This window comes from Anoplopoma fimbria, chromosome 20 (assembly GCF_027596085.1).
Source record: "Anoplopoma fimbria isolate UVic2021 breed Golden Eagle Sablefish chromosome 20, Afim_UVic_2022, whole genome shotgun sequence".
NCBI classification, from domain to species: Eukaryota; Metazoa; Chordata; class Actinopteri; order Perciformes; family Anoplopomatidae; genus Anoplopoma; species Anoplopoma fimbria.
In genome coordinates, this window is record NC_072468.1 from 20,202,513 (window position 1) to 20,221,564 (window position 19,052).

Genomic DNA, 19,052 nt, shown 5'->3' on the forward strand with positions numbered 1-19,052 from the left:
TATATTGAATTGCTTTAGCTGCCTCTCCTCTTTGTGTTTGCAATTTACCATTTTATTTTGGATAATTAATTTAAAACACAAGTTACAACTGAAATTTGATATAGTAGGCTATATGTCCATAGTTATACATTTAATCATTTCTGCTATAAATTGTTAAATCGTTACTATTATATATACGTATTACACACACACACACATATATATATATATATACTATTAGGATTCAATGACTTGATATTGATTTTGTTATAATAAATGTATACTATACTTTATTTATCTTGAACTAAAAATCCCACTCAACCTGAATTCCCAAAGTCCCCCACAAATCTACAACACTTCACAAAAACCTTCTCAAATACAGTAAATAGAATGATTTACTTCTCATGCAACCTAAAAGGAAAGCAGTAGTGAAACAAGGCCTCCCAGACTCTGTGTTTCACGACAAAAAAACCCCGAAATGAATCTCCCCTTTATTCGTCCAATCGATGTGCTCTGGGATTGTTAGCTCAGCCTGAGGAGGAGAAGATCATCCAATCCAAATCCTCACTCGGCTAGTTTGGTCTACTCAAAATGGCGAACCTCATCTAGGGGTCGAGTGTGATAAACTGTCCCATTTTTCATCATTTTTTAAGGGAATCTATTGATAACCATGTTAGCAAACATAGCTCTGCGGTCTGTGCTGAAGTCCTCAGTCGGGGCTTTGAGAGAAAGCGGCGCTCTGTCGGTGAATCAGTGGACACGCAGCTCGGCCTTACTGTCAGGACCGAGGGCCAGCTGTGGTAAGTGCACGCGACAGGGAGGACCTGGTTAATGCGTTACACCTGGGCTCCTTTGACAGAGACCTCATTAATAAACACTTATTAATGAGGTCTCTGTCAAAGGAGCATAAGATTTTTTAAACGACTCAACCCTTCCAACTATTCTGCTTTTCTTTATATTGTATATTGAATTGCTTTAGCTCCCTTCCTCTTTGTGTTTGCAATTTACCATTTTATGTTGGATAATTCATTTACCAAACACAAGTTTGGAACTGACCTTTGATATAGTAGTTTATATGTCCATATTTATACATTTAATCACATTTCTGCTATACATTGTTAAATCGTTACTATTATATGTACCAGTCAAAAGTTTGGACATATATATCTATTAATGATTTTTTATGACTTTTATTTTTATTTATTGATTTTTTCTGTAATAAATGTATACTATACTATATTTATTTGTACTACAAATTCCATTCAACCTGAATTCCCAAATCCCCCACAAATTTACAACACTTCACAATTACATATTCAGAATTACATATTCAGTTCAACTTAAAATGAGACAGACAAAACATTTAGGTTTCATAGACGTCATATATTATGATATTCATACCAGTCAAAAGTTTGGACACACCTTCTCATTCAATGTTTTTTTATTTATTTTTTTTTTTATTTTTATTTATTTTTTTTTTCAATATTGTGCATTTATAATATATATATATATACAGTACCAGTCAAAAGTTTGGACACACCTTCTCATTCAATGGTTTTTATTTTTTTTTATTTTTATTTATTTTTTTTTCTACGTTGTAGATTAATATTGAAGACATCCAAACTATGAAGGAACACATATGGAATTATGTGGTAAACAAACAAATGCTCAACAAACCAGAATATGTTTTATATTTTAGATTCTTCAAAGTAGTTGAATGAGAAGGTGTGACTAAACTTTTGACTGGTACTGTGAATTATGAATACTTTAAACATACAGAATGATATAACCTGTGGTTGGAGTACTCATATTTACACTTAGTTGACAGTTTATTTGATCCAACTAGCCAAATGTACCTGTAATATTTAATCTATCTTCATATCGATGAAGGATGAAGGGGAAGGCTAAATATCTCTATGCAATACATTTCAAAAGCATAAAAAACTACAAACTTGCATCCATTATTACCATAAATCTGATTGGACATCAGTCTTCTGCCTTCACTAATAAGGTCAAGGAGGCTTTTACTGAATGCAATTGGGGAACAATATTGGACAACAAATGCAATGGAGGTGATTTATAAATCAGAAGAGAAAAAAAAAGAGATTGCATAAACAATTGTTAGACTAAATGTATTATAGAAATGAACAGTAGGCTAAGAAGGAGAGCGGATTCTCTAAAGGATACGAGAAATAAATGGCAGAATAGTTGGTTAATAATACATTTCAAAATGTTCTGGGGATTCTTAAGTAACAAATAAAAGCAAGCAGTCTCTAAAATCAGGCAACCTGTTAACGTCAGACAGACTGTATTGACCTGTATTGAAACCAGCCAACAGGCTTAGGGAGGATGTGTGCTGATTTCAATAAAAAAAATGTAACCCCAAATTTTGAACCATCTCTGCAGCCTGGTTGCAGAATTGTTATTCCAAACTTTGCTGTGTGTGTGTGTGTGTGTTTGTGTGTGTGTGCGTGTGCGTGTGTGTGTCTTTTTTTTTTTCGTTTCATCAAGATCATATCAAGAGCATCTAGAGCAGCTATACTTTTTTTGCCCCTCCAGTCTAGTATAACGTGAGAGCTGGTTTTCACACTGTGGCTTCCTAACTGACAGTCACAGACGCACCAAACCTTCACTAACAGAACAAGATGGCCTCTTCTTGCAGATCACTTAACTGCGTCAAGATATCAGATCACTTGTCTCCTCAACCGGGTGACAAATGCTGGGAAATCATGAATCACATTTCAATAAATAACTATAATTTTTAACCAAACGTCATAATTCATTTGGTTGGGTATACAGTTGCAGACTTGACAGAAATGAAATCACTTACAATATCATTAGAAATAACAAGTAGCTTGCTTTACAAATTAGTTTGTTGACATAATGTTTACCTGCATTAAAAACTTTCTGTTATTTGTTCTTATGAACAGAAAGCACTGAGAGACCAGCTGCTGTGCACCATGATGTTAGCTGTGCATGTTTCTGGATTCCTAAACTGATGAAGCATCAGTGTTTTTGCGGAAATGACATCATTTGGTGTTTTGATGATTCTGATATTGAAAACCGCTTTCCTCCAACCATCTGACGCGTGCGATGTTTGTGTTTTATCTTGGGTTGGGGACAGCATGTACAGATTATCTCGGTTGTGCTCTTCAAATCATGCATCTTACACTTTTGGACCAATTGCATCATCATCCTGTAACTTTCCTGTAAACTAAGTTTTCCTCGCATGCAGGTGTGATGAAAGGGTTACTCAGATCTTGATTCTGACCAGAATTAAATAAATGAATGTCCTTGCTATGATATCAAATTAAGGATAGCATCAGATTCTTTGAAGGAGTCTTCAAAGGGCAATTTCAGCTTGAAACATAGGAGCCTGCGGTTGTAAATACCCTGTTCATTTGCCTGTGTTTCCTGCCTATTATATAGCCACAGAAAAAAAACATCGGTAATAGATGGCAGTCAGCATCATTACAGATTTACATTGTTTGGGTTTTTTTTACAACATGTTAAAGACATTGAGCAGTGAAGCTACCTTTGGTTGTCCTTGAATCTAAAACAGAAACATGTAATTGTAACATCAGACCATTTTACTATATTTAATTGATCACACTCCAGCTAGAGATTTTCTTGTGGAAGTCTTGACACTCAAACCAGCTTTCTGAAGTTCACAACATGCATATATATTGAAACTGGGTCACAGATGTCTTGATTCAGTTCTGTAGTAACTTTAGCATTTATGTGAAGTTTCCATACAGTTCACAGTCAGCTTTGGCTGGCAACCAGTGATCCTCTCCTGAGCCAGTTTGTTGCGTGTCTGGCTACGGACATGTCTTCCTTTCATCTTGCCACATTAGATCACATTGCGCGATTTGTTGAACCTCTTCTAGCCTGTAAATTAGCTACGATGTGTCTGTCTTAAGTTGTTTTACTTTTGGTGTTTACAACATTCCATTAATCCCTCTCTCTCTCTTCAGTTGCAGGCAGCTTTGCCGTTTCACCACCAGTGAGACACTATGCCCGGGTTGCAAAGAAAAAGAAGATAGGTATGAGGCTACATTGATACCACACCATGTTTTGTTTTTTTTCCCGACATTTTTAAACGCTCGCTTTTCATCCCAACATTTTGTTTCCTCCAGGACCTCAGAGCCAGCTCAGTGATCTTCCCTCCACAATGCTGAAGATGGATTATCAGGCTGTGCCCCTCGCTCAAACGTAAACATGCATTGACATGAACTGTGTAAAAATATATAGTATATTCACAATTATTATAAATCTGCATTCATATAATTATTATAATTATTTGATGTATTCTAACACTAGAGTATTGTCTGTCGATAGGACCGATGATGTTGTCAAAAGACTCCTGTCGTTGGAGTTGGCGAGTCACGTGAGTTCTCATGTCCCCTCTGATCGCTCCTCGTCACATTTTACTCACTATGATAATGATTACGTTTTTTTTTTTTTTAACCGTACACTGACATGCCACTTTACAAAACTTACATCATAAATATATTGTCTGTGTTTATGTCTTCAGAGTGAAAAGCTGCAGCTGAAAAAGGAACAGCTGATTGCTAAAGTCCAGAGGGAGGAGAATGACCGCAGCTCGGTGGAAGTCCGGGGTGAGTTGAGTTCCTTCAGTGTTGTAGTTATTATTTTCACTCAAATACAAACACAGAATATAACGCATTTTTACTGTATATATTGATTTAGTCCCTGTTTTTAATTTATTTTTCCTCAGTGGCTATTTTGACTGCGAGAATCCGAAACTATCAGGAGCACCTGCTGAAACACCACAAGGTGAGTGAAACAACAACAATCAGCATCTTTTAAGCAGCATGTTTCTCCCCCAAAGCTTAACAGGTTTTTATAAAAAACCTTAGATGACGTATCGCATCACACGATACTTTACTCGCACCTCCAGACCGCTCGCGTATGAATACGTCTTTTCACATTTCCTCTGTGCCTTCCTCTGGTTTGAAGCATGCGAATGCTACAGGATTTCCTGTGCACTCCCCCACATACAATAAGAACATGCTTAGCACGGTCATGGTTGGAAATTTCCATGTTACATCATACATCAGACAATGTTGCTGACATAGACCCAGATAGTAGAGGTTGTAGCCGTTTCCTATGTTGCATTTGTAATAAAGTTTCTCCTCATAAGCTGATGAATGTTTGAACTGAGCTTCAATTGGTTTCCCCAGTTCCTTCCTCCCTGTCCAACACCATGCTTTTAATGTGTCATATTTTTCCAGGACAAAGCTAACAAAAGGCGGATGCTCATGGCTATTGACCGAAGGAAAAAGCTTTTGAAGAACCTTAGGTTGGTTAACTATGAAGCCTTTGAGAAAGTGTGCGAGCAGCTGGGCATCACCTACACTTTCCCTCCAGAGTACTACAGAAGGGCCACACGCCGCTGGATTGCCAAGAAGGCCTTCTGCATTAAGGTAGCAAACAAACCACACCTTTATTCTGTTCACATATATATTTTATATCGTTGATACACATATTATTTTTTTTATTTGCAGTGTATAATAATTGTATCAATTGATTCATATCTTATCTAAGTTTCATCCCACACTAGTGGAGCAATGTTATATATTGTGTCTGAGAGCTTTCCTCAAGCTTTGTGTAGGTTGATGTGTACACTCGTCTAACTTGTGGAAAGAGTTATTTTGTGGCTCCACTGACACTTGGTCATATTTGTCTTTTCTCAGGTCTTCAAGGAAGTGCAGAAGCAGAAAGCAGAGCAGAGGCTGTTGAAGCAAAGTTCAGACACCGAGGCAGCCAAGATAATAGCTGTTTAAACCCAATAAAAGACATTGTAGTGTATATTAAAACAATTCATTCTACATGCTTGTGTTAACATCTTTACTTTTACACCTTCTGATATGTGACATGTGGACAAATAGATCCCTTTTTCATGTGTTACTATCATACAATGTTATTTTCTTCTGCTTTCACATTGATGGTGGAAATAAAATATTCCAGAACGTCGTATTCAAATTTCCTTTGTGAATTTATTTGTGATGAATTATGTGACAGAAGTTTTTGGGATTAGATTTATCTGCACAAAACCAGTAAGGCTGACACTGATCTCGAGTGTGCAAAGTATTAAGTAAAGTAGGGAACTCGCATAACCAGATTATTGGGGGGAAAAGTGTTTTACTCTATTGTCCACCATAAGCTGCCAATCAACAGTCGATCATGTCCACTATGTTACATCTCCGGTAAATGTCAAAGGCAAAGTTCCTGTTTCATCCTTTATCAAACTAATAAATCACTAAGATATTTTACCCACAAGTGATTGCATAATAAGCAAACCAAATAGAGGTACTTAGATTTTTTTCTGCAGAATTTGTGAGTTCACATTATGCCAACACTCTGCATTAACTTTAAGAGCATCTGCTGATGTTCCAATATGATTCAGCTTTTTTAAACCCTGTTTGACTGGCTTGAGATCAAGTGTTAGCGGAGAAAATGCTTTTAATTAGCCATTAGAGGAGTTAGACACAATGTACCTGTACAATAAAATGAATCCACTACAAAATTGCTGAAATGAGTATGACATTTGAGAAGCTTATGATGTTACGTTTTTGTTGACTGCCAGAGAAACTGATGAAACTGTTCATTTTTAGGTTGCTTTTTTATTACAACGTATCTCTTTTTTTTAGTCCACATACCAAAAGAGGTCATGTGGTCTTACTGTACCACATGACCTCAAACTATTGCCTAAGTAGCTAACTACATAGTCATCATTACATTTCATTTCTGAGATATATCAGCATCACCACTTTATGACTGTCCTGCATTTGTATTCAATTTTTTTCATTAATGTTTCAAGTTATTAGTTGTGTAGTGGTTAAAGTCTTGAGTAAATCCATGCCTTCTTTTTGCAAACTGCAGTGGTGATATCGTATATGATTAAAACCTTGAACTGCATGACAACAAGGACGTGATGCCTTTGTGGTTGCTATATGAAAACATGGTGTGAAAGATTCTGACAACTGACAAGAATTCACTGAGCTGTGCTGATCTATGAGATGAGGTGAGATAGAATTTAATTTGAAGCCTTTTCACCTCCTGACAGACACATGTTCTTGTGATCTGTAGCTGCTTGTGATTATATACCCACAAGCAGCGTCAAAGCACCGCAGCAGTTCTCGTAAATCTTCCAAGTTTGTCATTGAATGACCATAGATCTTTGTCATCCTCAGAAATAACAGTTTGTCTGCAAACCAGTATTTCACAGCTCTACTTCGTCACAGTTTCCTGTGTGGTGTGCAGCTTGTCAGTTTGAGCAAGAGGACTGCACACTGACAAACTCTTCTGGTAAGTGACACCTTTTTTTTCCTCTCGCAGTAGATTCACTTGAAAACTCACTTTTAATTTAATTAAACTGTTGCTAAGAAACCATATTTTCAAATCTTTAAACTTTAGAACTTTAAAGGTTCTGCATCCCTAATAAACTTGTTGTTGGCAGCACCAATACCAGATAACATGGGCTGCTGCATGTTCTTTTGTACTGTAGCACAGAAGTATCTTAAGTTAGAAACTCAAACACCAAAGCAAAATATTTTCTAAGCATCATAGTCCCTGAGCTGTTACACATTGACTGTTTTGAGAAGGATTTTCTTCAAATACAAGTATATTTCTGATTAAGAAGCCATGGGAAACAATTAGAAATTCATTGGTTTAAAAATCAAAAGAGCTCTCAAAGCCCCCAAACGCTCGTTCTGTGTAAAGGGAGAAGTCGATGAAACAATTGTTGATGTATTTTATTCTTTGTAGCTTGATTCATGAATGCTGATGGAGCTGTAGAGTATGAGTAACACATGAATTCTCTCTTCCTACTATGGAGAGCACTTGAATATATTTACTTATACCTCTGAATTTTTCTATAAAAAGTACATACTTTTGGAAATACATATTGCAATCAAGCACATGTTTAAACATGTGAAAACAATTGTGGCAAATGGAAAGATTGATTTATGTTATTTCTACAGCAGCTGTATGCTCTAATCCAGTGCTAACAGAGGAATTTCGTTCTTTTTACAGGCTTTAAAATCAAGAAGCAGATCCAGTAATCCCAAAATGTCGAACCCAGTGGTCACCCATCAACCAGGCGCAGGCAGCTATGGGACAAATGTCCAAACAGGAGAATGGAGCACACACCTGTGCTCCTGCTTCAGTGACTGTTTTGTCTGTGAGTACCATTCAAAATGCTTACATTTGACAATTTTGTCGATACACCTAAGACAGGTTTATGGACAAAAAGTCACCTTTTCAAGCTTTTTCTCTTTCAAAAATTCACAATGAAATACACTTCTGTCGTACAGGTGCTCTTGGTTGCATCTGTCCAATTGCATTGAGCTGCTACACAGCTAATAAGTATGGAGAAAACTGCTGCTTGGGTTGTATTCCAGGAGGCACAGCCGCCCTAAGGACTCATATGAGACTGACCTATGGTATTCAAGTAAGTAACTCATATACTTATTGCAACTTTCTGGAAGACCGTTGCTTTGCATTTTGGGTGGTGCTCTGATTCTCACGTTCTCAATATCCTTGCTCTTATGAAAGAGAGATTTGTAAAACAAACGAAACGTTGGGTTTTCTCTGAAATTGAGAAAGTACATTTCCTCATAGAGGTTTGGTGTTCCCTGTTCTGATTTTGTTGCAATCTTTTAACCACAGGGAACAGTAATCAATGATGCCTTGATGACCTTTTTCTGCGGGTTGTGCGAGACATGCAGAATGGCACGTGAAATCCACATCAGGAATGGAGAATAATCATAAGAAGGCAAAAAGGATTCTGGCCAACTTCATACAGTATTATTTGTTTGTTGATGATGTCCAGCTATTGTGAGAATCATTTCTTTTTAATTCTTGTAGCGGGCCTAGCTTTCATGCTGACAGCAAAGGAAGGAGAGGCTAATTAACAATGCATTCAAGTTTATCAATTGTAATATTTTACCTGTAGCCTTATGTGTATCTGTGCAACTGCGTGACAAAGTGCTAGAACTGATCTGCATTACTGTAAATAAACTGCATTGTTCAATCATTCACAACAGGATTAATTACATTTCAGCATGGACCATTTTGTACGACATTGTCAATAAAAAAATATTTTCTGACTTATTTGGATGAATATAAACCATTTCTTAAACCTGATGACCCCTTCAAATATAGAATGTACTTTAGACACTCTATCGCAGATCTTTTTTAAGGAAGTAAAAATATTCGGTATTTCACAAGAACTAAATCTAAACTAAAATCAGAAAGCTATGCATTATTTTATTTCAAGGTGTCTTGTGACTTCTGGGTTGGAACCACTTCTTTAACAGGTTTTTTTTGGACATGGTGAAAACATAATTGCTGCGTTTGAAATTGCATACTATGCACTACGTACTCAATATTAGTCTGTGTTTGTGTCCGATTTGATCCCGACTTGCGCTGACATCATCACACCTGGGCAACGAAAACCTCACGAGGTCAAGGAGGCCGCAGTTTTTGGAACAAAGCACCGTAGCTGCTTTCCACCGACTGCAAGACCCAGGGCATTGTGGGAAATGCCTGACTGTCACCTGATCAGAGAGCTGATTGGCTCTTTGTTTGGACCGAAAACACCACGTTTTATAGAAAATCCCACTTGTTTGTGTAATTTGTGTAACACTTGATTGTTGGCTATTAGTCTCATGTTGTGCAATGAGGGTTTAATCTAAACACATCTTGCGTGGTCGATTATGATAAAGGTTATTCACAGAGCTATTATCACACCAAGCAGCAAAGTGTTTTACAAGGCAGACATACAAATATTAAAGGATAGCATACAATGCCATATACACACACACGTTTCCACAAAATATATATTTACAAACAAATATAAATAAATCTGAACCTTTTCTGCAAACAACAAGTAGCCTACAGATCGGATCTAAAAGGATGAAACTCTTTCTTTGACTTCCTGTATATTCTTTGAAGGCTGCTTGAAACTGTGCGACTTGACTTCAGCTCTTTGTCATCGCCCCCTGCCGCTGCTGACTGATCTTGTCCACTTTCCAAGGAAGGTGCATCTTATCTCAAAAGACCCTAATATAGTTCCTCGTTTCCTCTCTCCTCGCATTGTGTCCTTGTGTCTCTCCATTAATCCCTCATGGGAGGGACTAATACGCAAGGAAACAAGACAAGTGAGGGAAACGTGGATTCAATTCAGACACGGGGAAATGGTAAAAACTTTAAAAATATATATTTTATATTTAATGTACCAGTAAAACGTTTGGACACACCTTCTCATTCAATGTTTTTTCTTTATTTTTATTTTTTGTATTTTTTTATTATTGTAGATCAATATTGAAAACATCCAAACTATGAAGGAACACATATGGAATTATGTGGTAAACAAACAAATGCTCAACAAACCAGAATAAGTTTTATATTTTAGATTCTTCAAAGTAGTTGAATGAGAAGGTGTGACTAAACTTTTGACTGGTACTTTCTTTATAGTATTGAAAAAAAAGGTTTTCTTTTTCGGCTAAAACAAAACTGCTGTATGCACAGAGAAGGACCTGCTGGATATTGAAGCTGACTTGCCTTAGTTCTATTAAAGCAAGCGCTTTAGTAAGCGCAAGGCAGATATCTTGCTGTTACACTTACTAATCCTCATATTAGAAAATGATACTTAAAAAATGAAACAAAATTGATGTATCTAAATAAGTATGTCGTTGCTCTATATGAATAATAATTTATTGATGACTTATTATTAATCATATTAATAATATTATCAATAATATTATTATCAATAATATTAATAATATTATCAATTATATTATTATCAATAATATTATCAATTATATTATTATCAATAATATTAATAATATTATCAATAATAGTATTATTAATAATAATAATATCAATAATAATATCAATAATAATATCAATAATAATATTAATAATATTATCAATAATATTATTATCAATAATATTATCAATAATATTATTATCAATAACATTATTATTATAATATATATTATATTATATTATAATAATATTATATAATATTAATAATAATATTATAATAATAATATTAGTATTATATCAATAATACTAATATCAATAGCCCGCCAAATACTTCCTGCTCCTCCGGGATGGGTTAAATGCAGAGAAATAATTTCCCCATTGTGGGACTAATAAAGGCTTAATTATTATTATTATTATTATGAAATATACATGAACCACGTGACAATCAAGCTTTTTTGGAACTTCCGTTGACGCGACTCTCTCTTTTGACGGCTCTGGCTAGAATGGGGGACTGTCGTCATAATGCACAAACGCGCTGATTGGCTGTTCGCGTCGTGGCCTGGCAACCAGAAGAGGCTTTACCAAACATACAGGCGAGCATTCGAGCTAGCTGCTAACCGCTAGCTGCCTTCGTTTTCTGGAGAGATTCAACCGTCCAGATAACCACCATGTCCTCAAGAACCCTGCCGCTGCTGTTCATCAACCTCGGCGGAGAAATGCTGTACATCCTGGACCAGCGGCTCCGAGCTCAGAACATCCCTGCTGACAAAGCTAAGAAAGGTAGCTAGTTTAGCAGCTAAGCTAACAACACAAATGTCACCCTGCAGGGAAAGCCTTGCAGTGCGTGAGCTGCACGTGCATTTCGGTCGTTTTGTCCGTTCTGTGGTTGGTGAATTCAGAATCAGAAAGTCAATATAAAGCAAAGATATATATATATAAAGCCAGGTCAGGAGTTAACACAAATGATTCAGCTGGTTTTTCTTATATATTCACATATTTTGATAAAATCATAACTCTAGACACTGGTTGCTGTAATCATGAGCCCTGAGCAAATGTAAATGTGTCTCTAAATTCCTAATATATATATATACATATACAGTACCAGTCAAAAGTTTGGACACATCTTCTCATTCAATGGTTTTTCTTTATTTTTTCTTTTTTTCTACATTGTAGATTAATATTGAAGACATCCAAACTATGAAGGAACACATATGGAATTATGTGGCAAACAAACAAATGCTCAACAAACCAGAATATGTTTTGTATTTTAGATTCTTCAAAGTAGTTGAATGAGAAGGTGTGTCCAAACTTTTGACTGGTACTGTATATAAATGTATGTAGATTTTTTTTTTGCATATATTCAACTGTGGTATGCACAAATATTTGTCTTAAGCTTTGAGTTATTTGTCATTTAGCAATCTGGTGACCATAACATCATTTCATTTATCCATCTCCTTTCAAATCACTGAGTGTTCACAATAGCTGGCTGGATAGAGGATGACAGAAGGAGAGGTATTATAACAGAGCTTCAGCATAATCATGCACTGATGCATTAGTAGCTTTTAGCTTTTCCGCTTTGGCTTAGACTGAAGCAGCACGCGACCCTAATGTGCACTGACCAGCTCCTTAAAAGAATCTCTCTGCAGTCTCTGCTCCCAGCTACATCATGTATCTGGTTGCGTCACTAAATTGCTCAGGTCATGTCCACAAACTTTATTTGGTTATTCCACATTGACAATGATGGGAGTTGAGCATTTCAACGTACCTCGCAGGCCCACATGCAACATGAACAACATGCCCTAAGTCAGTCGCTACATAAAATTGTCTCATGCCCTCAGAAACGCTGATGGCTTTTCTAAAATGCTGCTTTATTAGGGCTTTTGGGATAGGCTTAGAGTGAAATGGATTCAGGCAACATATAGTATAAAATGCTGCCTGCTTCTGAGCCTACTGCGTGGATAGTACATTTGTCTAACCTCAGTTTACTATTTGTGGACTTTTTTTGTTTTATTGTTGGCCTGAATAGTTATGAATGACATCATCACCACCATGTTCAACAAAAAGTTCCTAGAAGAGCTTTTCAAGCCACAGGAGCTTTACTCCAAGAAGGCCCTGCGGACGGTGTTCGACAGGCTCGCCCACGCCTCAATAATGAGACTCAATCAAGCCAGCATGGACAAGGTAAGTCATCATGTACAGATGTAGCCCTCCGTTGCGTCATGCACATGTTGAATTGTTCCTGTTCTTTTGTTTGGTTTAGTTGGAATTTTTACTTCAGTACGCAAAGCTTGTCCACACATCAATCGCCTTATCACCAACAGCATAGTGATGACATTTGTTGCCGCCTCAGAGTCAAGCATGCTTCAGATCTACAGTAGATAAATCTACATATCAATCAATACTTTGTATTCATACATCAAGTGTGCAAACACATTGGATAATTTGTTGCCTTGAGTACCACAGTAATTCTAAAGGTATTGAGATTCATATCTAAAGGCCTATATGTTGCTGTATGTGACCCTCTGCTGTTAATAATACAACAATAGCATTGGTTTTGTTTTTGATGGCTGAGTCAGTAAGGTCATGCATGTCTGTGTCCCTCCTCACAGCTCTATGACTTGATGACCATGGCTTTCAAGTACCAGGTGCTTCTCTGTCCCCGACCTAAGGACATCCTTCTCGTGTCCTTCAACCACATGGATGCAATCAAAGACTTTGTGAAAGACACTCCCAGCATTCTCAGCCAAGTTGATGAGACATACCGACAGCTCATAGAGGTATGCCACGTGTGGCTTCACTCTCCTCACATTTGTTATCGAGAGTAGGGCTTAGCAACATTACACATGGCTTTCTTTGGGTGGTATATTAACTAGGTTTCATTTTTAAAAATAGATAGATGCAAAAACATGGCTAAGTATACCAAGAAGAAGAAAGAAGAAAGTGAAACTACTTCAGATGTAAAAATAATAACTTTGTTTTTGTTAGTCATACATAATCCAGTGTGAAGTATACAACTGACTTTACACTCTCCCAACGTGTCACCAAACAGTATTAAAAAAGCAGCATGTTGTAGAAATAGGGCCAAAATGAGGAGATGACAAATGTCAATGTTAGAAGTGTCATAATTTTGGACTATATACTATGTTTTCTAATTGTCACACTATCACATACATCAAGCTGCAGGGTGACTTCACATGTTATATTTTTTCATTGTTTGTGTAATTAAGTTATTTTTTCATTGTACTTTTTAATTGTTAGATGTATACAACCTTGTCTAGTGGAGAATTCCAGCTGATCAGACAAACTCTCCTTATCTTCTTCCAAGACATGCACATTAGGGTAAGTCCATTCTCTTCACAAATTTGAATCATGAGGAGTAAATGAACTGGATAATATAATGTTGACTTTTGTTTTGTTTTGTCTTCCTCACAATCCTGTTTCTATGTTTGCTTCTATGCCAGGTGTCTATTTTCCTAAAGGATAAAGTGCAGAACTCCAATGGCCGCTTTGTACTTCCCACCAGTGGTCCTGTGCCTTATGGAACACAAGTCCCAGGCTTGATAAGGTACCACTTTCTATGGCTTTGTTTTTCACTCAGACCCAAACAATCTTCACTCTAAAGATTTATGGAGAGGGCTGAGATCAAACAAGTGGCTGGGATAGTAATATGTGCCTTTGGGCCTTCCCGCGTTCTCAATGTTTACCTTTTTGTCTTTCATCTGCTTGCTGATCTTACCCGGACACTGTAATCTTAAGTTAAGTAGGCCTATCTGCAGCTAATGGCATTACAGAGGTCTTGTTCAACAAGAATTTACATTCTAATTTTAGATGCGTTGTATGTTTGGCTTGAAACAAACTGTTCAAAGGAGACCGACATTTCATGCTCCTTTCCAAGTTAATAATTGTATATTGCGTTTCTACTAGAACTTGTTTTATATGTAAAATAAAACCTCTTTATTTTTCTCATACTGTCTGTCTGATTAAACCTGTATTGACCCTCTGTCTGAGAAGCTCAGTTTTAGCGTGTTTTAATAGAATTGCGTTGCTAGGTAACAGCTTGGGTGCACGATTACTTCCTGTCAGCTGATGTCATTCACAGAAATAATGCTGCAATCCATTGTACTCGGAACCTGGAATAAAACGTCCTCCGACAAGAAAAAGTGCACTGAATTCAAGTTGGAATATCAAACTACTCTCGGGTGTCCGCCTTAGAATTTTAGATTTATCTAGCCCGAGTTTGCCGACATGAACACATCTCATGTCACGACAACATGGCTGCACACACAGTGAATTACTTTTCGAGGAACGGTTTCTAAATACGGCGGTGTATTTCTCCATGGATTGAGCGATTTTTGTGTTCAAGTATTTAAAGCAACGGATCGCTTAAGGGTTCCACTTAAAGGAACTACTTCCAAAATGCTGTGCATAGAAAAAGTATTGAAGGCATTGTCCATAATATTTTGTATTTTTTTTTTTTTTATCTGGTAATTCCAGGATGTTTAGCTGCAACGGTGAAGAGGTGACCAGGCGGAAGTTCGGTAACGGAGGAAACTACACCTCTGCTCTCCGGGAGGGATCTTTTGAGATATTTGGAGAAAGGGTCACCAAACTAGGCACGAATATGTAAGACACTGCAAATATCCAAGATGTACATGAACATGACTTTGCGTAACTGTATTAATGCAATGGCTGTGAGTTGATGATGATTTTTTGTCATCCAGATTGTGAGATATTTAGAAGTACTAAGTCAAAGGCAACTGAACTTAATGGTGTAGTATTGACGACGCTTCAGGGTCCTAGATATTTAAACTGATGTGGTTTGATGTCACATCATTTCTTTACATTATGTTGTGAACAAGCCTAAAGAAATGGAAATGCCTGGGACTTCCCACTAGTCAGTAAAAGCATAAAGCCTACTGGATAAGTCGACAGATCATCTTAGGGATTGTGTTGCATTGAAGTGTTCAATTTCTCTTTACATTTTATTCCTTCAGGTACAGTGTAAGCCGTCCAGTGGAAACCCACATGTCAGGAACATCTAAAAATTCTGCTCAGCACACTAAGGTGAAATAACTTCACGTGTGTGTGTGTGTGTGTGTGTGTGTGTGTGTGTGTGTGTGTGTGTAACTTGGACATCTTTGTGTGTGTGTGTGTGTGTGTGTGTGTGTGTGTGTGTGTGTGTGTGTGTGTGTACGCCTTTACAGTTATATCTTTAACACCTTTAGTTATATCTTTAACACCTTTTCTGAATTGGTTTTAACTCTTTACGTGTCCACAGTTCAAAACATTAGCAGGAATTTGGTGAAGTGATCCTGGTCCAGAATCATACTCCACTTCCTGGTGCTCAGTTATCAGTAGCAGGATCTTGTAAACAATAGGTTCAGCACTATTATACTGAAGTAAACAAGCCATTGTGTACCAACAGGTCAACGTTGCTCCCAATCCGTTGGCCAAAGAGGAGCTGAACCTGTTGGCCAGGTTAATGGGAGGGTTAGAAGTTCAGAAGACAGGAAATGCTGACAGCGGCTTCCGAGTCAACCTCTTCGCCACCGATGAAGAAGAAGAGTGAGTCTGCTTCTTTTTTTTTTGTGTGTGTATACCGTCAATGTGTTTTATGGCACTTCATCATATGAAACTCATACTAAAACCAGTTTAACTTGTTTTAACCAGTCAAAACTAACTTTGTGACTCTTTTTCAATCACAGAGAGGCATTAATATCAAGACCAGATGACCTTTCATATGGAGTCATAAACATCCAAGCAACGAAGGTAAAGCTAAGTTATCTGTCCTCACAACCAGGCCAGAGTTCATTGAGCCTCCCCTCCATCTCTTGTGTCCGCTCAATACGCCAAACGCTAATCCTCCATATTAACCCTCTTTTATAGTTATCATGTTTGTTTTAGTTCGGCCTGTCTGCTTTCCTCTGATTGGATACTGCTCTCCTCCCATCTCAGTCTGGTCTCCAATGTGTCCCAGCTAGTGCATCTTGTTTTTGGCTACCACAAAGTCAAATGTGTTTAGAAACTGACGTAGCGTCAGGGACAGCTTACGGCTTGGACAGGACTAATCACAGAATGACTCAAGGTTTTTTTTTTTATTTATCTCAGCACGAAGACATTTGTCTGGGACAGATAAATCATGAAAAATATTATTGTCGTGAATGGACTCAGGGCCAATTGTTACCCGTCTCAATGATAAGCTTATGATTAAACAGTTAGTGATCAGAGATCGGAGGCTTTGCCAGTCCAAGAGGATCTACTCTAATGAGGTGTAAGTCCTCGTGATGACCACTCTGGCACTGTGACTGACGGATGTCCACTTTTGATTGGATCATCCAAGGTGCACGTTAATGCCAGTGCTGATTTAGGGCCGTTTGTCTTTCAGAACCAGCAGGCCAATGCAGAGCTGGCCAAGATCATGGGAGAGTTCACAGAGTCTGGAGATCAATCACCCAGTTCCAGCAGCAAAGGGGATGACCTCCTGGCCATGATGGACGGGCTGTGACATGGACAGCCTGACAGAAATGCCCACAGGGAGTGGGGCACAATGCATCGTCAACAGTACGTTCCACTGAAGACCAGTCTGCTGTCCGTACCTGCATATACACTGCAGAAACCTCACATGCACTTAGAAATCCTTCTTTCTTTGGGTGCTTTTTAAAATGCAGATGTGAGCCGGTGTTTCCATTGATTGTCAAATGACCAACTGCAAACTGCAAATTTGCATAGTTAGCAGTAAAGAATGTGGTGAGCCAAGCTTTAAGCTGTAATACACTTTAATAGGATGTTTGCTGGAAACTGAAAAGAGTTCCAGTGCAGTGGGCCGATGTGTGTTGAACATGTGTATGTGTTAATTGCAAAACTGTCTTTTTGGAGATTGTACTGAGCTCCTGTACACAAAATATATATTTCTTTAATTTTACACAGTGTAATTTATCTTAAATGTTATAATTATACATCTTGGTTTTAGTTGATTTTGATTATTTATGGTCCATAATTCCATTTTACACGGTGTAAAAAGGGAATTTGTTAAGTTCTGCTGTATTCTAATGAACAAATGACGATATTGTGGGAGAATTGGAGGAAACCCAAGTGCTCTTTCTAATGTGATTTGTATTCCCTCAAATCTTTATTTTGGTAAGAAATCTGTTTATCCTGCGTCACTTCCTTTAAAACAGTATGAGGAGCAACTTGTAAGGCCTTTTCCCACTATCCTGTGATGTCTTTAGTCTTGACGTACGGCCCAGAAATGTGCTCATTTATTGAAACATTAGTATGATCGAGTAATGTAATATAAGTAATTGTCTAATATGTAAATATGTTAATTGCATACTTTATTTATTTAAATGTAATATTTTAATTGTATACATATTGCTACAGTTGGTAAATTGTTCAATGTGCTATGTAGGATTTTTAATAAATAGATGAAAAAGGTATGTTTTTACACATGTTGTATGGACTGTGTCTTCCGCTTTGGTACTGATGTGAGTGTGAACAATGACATGAACCTTGTGACAGCTTGTTGCAGTTTACAAGCTCTAACAATAGGGGGAGCTGTCTGACCTTTTTAAAAAAACATGTACTGTATATGGTCTGTCCAAAGTAACTACCACACATTGCTATGTTGCATTTAAGTATGCATTCATGCAGTCTTAAAAAAAACTAGTTTTTTTTCCCCACACTTAATCACTTGTGGTACGAGTGTAGGGCTCACAACAAATGTCGAATTGATTATTCTTCTATATCTACCACCAAACCAAAGCATTAAAAGCAATGTGCTCGAACGTAATCCCCAATTAGACTTCCGTCCACAAGCAAAAACCTGCAATAAAACATTGCTTGAGCAACAGCTATCTGTACACAGGATATCTGTGTGCAGTCTGCCTGCAGATGGGTCAGAGTGAGACAGTCTGCACTCCCCCAGTAAACCACACTCTTACGTACACACTCAAACATGGTGCATACCATGCAGGCAAGACATGCTGAGACATTTCTCTGATCTGATCCGGAGGAGGAGGAGGATTCTGGTGAGTTCTTCCGAATAATCTTGGCAAAGGAGAGACAAGAAACACTGTGTGCCCTGAGGATACAACCTACCTGCAAAACAAACAGAAACCAGAGCTCATGCCAGTCATTCTGCAAGACTGTTCACTGGAGGCAACCGAGCTCACTAGAAAACATGTCACCAAACAGATTTGCAAGACCGCTTATATATATTTCATAATCAGGATAATTCTATTTAATTGGCATATTTATAAAAAAAAACATAAATG

The 19,052-nt window shown here is 37.5% G+C and overlaps 3 protein-coding genes across 3 annotated transcripts; all 3 read left to right on the forward strand.

Annotated features, from left to right (window-relative positions):
• Positions 1 to 547: 547 nt before the first annotated feature.
• On the forward strand, positions 548 to 5,976 carry mrps15 (mitochondrial ribosomal protein S15). The gene is made up of 8 exons (XM_054622009.1): positions 548 to 779; positions 3,957 to 4,025; positions 4,119 to 4,194; positions 4,321 to 4,369; positions 4,517 to 4,601; positions 4,721 to 4,779; positions 5,238 to 5,429; positions 5,700 to 5,976. The coding sequence occupies exons 1-8, from the start codon at positions 650 to 652 to the stop codon at positions 5,787 to 5,789; spliced, it is 750 nt and encodes a 249-aa protein (XP_054477984.1). The 5' UTR covers positions 548 to 649; the 3' UTR covers positions 5,790 to 5,976.
• A 1,218-nt stretch (positions 5,977 to 7,194) lies between these two features.
• Positions 7,195 to 9,059, forward strand: LOC129109809 (cornifelin-like). The gene is made up of 4 exons (XM_054621949.1): positions 7,195 to 7,314; positions 8,041 to 8,188; positions 8,322 to 8,458; positions 8,677 to 9,059. Exons 2-4 carry the CDS (start codon positions 8,077 to 8,079, stop codon positions 8,770 to 8,772), a joined length of 345 nt encoding a protein of 114 aa, XP_054477924.1. The 5' UTR covers positions 7,195 to 7,314; positions 8,041 to 8,076; the 3' UTR covers positions 8,773 to 9,059.
• A 2,279-nt stretch (positions 9,060 to 11,338) lies between these two features.
• Positions 11,339 to 17,599, forward strand: oscp1b (organic solute carrier partner 1b). Its single transcript, XM_054621978.1, has 10 exons — positions 11,339 to 11,559; positions 12,806 to 12,960; positions 13,389 to 13,556; positions 14,038 to 14,118; positions 14,241 to 14,344; positions 15,274 to 15,402; positions 15,774 to 15,843; positions 16,205 to 16,344; positions 16,485 to 16,548; positions 17,165 to 17,599. The coding sequence occupies exons 1-10, from the start codon at positions 11,448 to 11,450 to the stop codon at positions 17,282 to 17,284; spliced, it is 1,143 nt and encodes a 380-aa protein (XP_054477953.1). The 5' UTR covers positions 11,339 to 11,447; the 3' UTR covers positions 17,285 to 17,599.
• The last annotated feature ends 1,453 nt before the right edge of the window (positions 17,600 to 19,052 follow it).

Coding starts and splice junctions, on each gene's coding strand:
- LOC129109809 (XM_054621949.1), top strand. CDS start 8,077: ATGTCGAACCCAGTGGTCACCCATCAACCAGGCGCAGGCAGCTATGGG. Junction 8,189..8,321: donor CTTCAGTGACTGTTTTGTCT/GTGAGTACCATT, acceptor TCTGTCGTACAG/GTGCTCTTGGTTGCATCTGT. Junction 8,459..8,676: donor GACTGACCTATGGTATTCAA/GTAAGTAACTCA, acceptor TTTTAACCACAG/GGAACAGTAATCAATGATGC.
- mrps15 (XM_054622009.1), top strand. CDS start 650: ATGTTAGCAAACATAGCTCTGCGGTCTGTGCTGAAGTCCTCAGTCGGG. Junction 4,370..4,516: donor CGTTGGAGTTGGCGAGTCAC/GTGAGTTCTCAT, acceptor TTATGTCTTCAG/AGTGAAAAGCTGCAGCTGAA. Junction 4,780..5,237: donor ACCTGCTGAAACACCACAAG/GTGAGTGAAACA, acceptor ATATTTTTCCAG/GACAAAGCTAACAAAAGGCG.
- oscp1b (XM_054621978.1), top strand. CDS start 11,448: ATGTCCTCAAGAACCCTGCCGCTGCTGTTCATCAACCTCGGCGGAGAA. Junction 11,560..12,805: donor TGCTGACAAAGCTAAGAAAG/GTAGCTAGTTTA, acceptor TGGCCTGAATAG/TTATGAATGACATCATCACC. Junction 15,403..15,773: donor ACCAAACTAGGCACGAATAT/GTAAGACACTGC, acceptor TTATTCCTTCAG/GTACAGTGTAAGCCGTCCAG.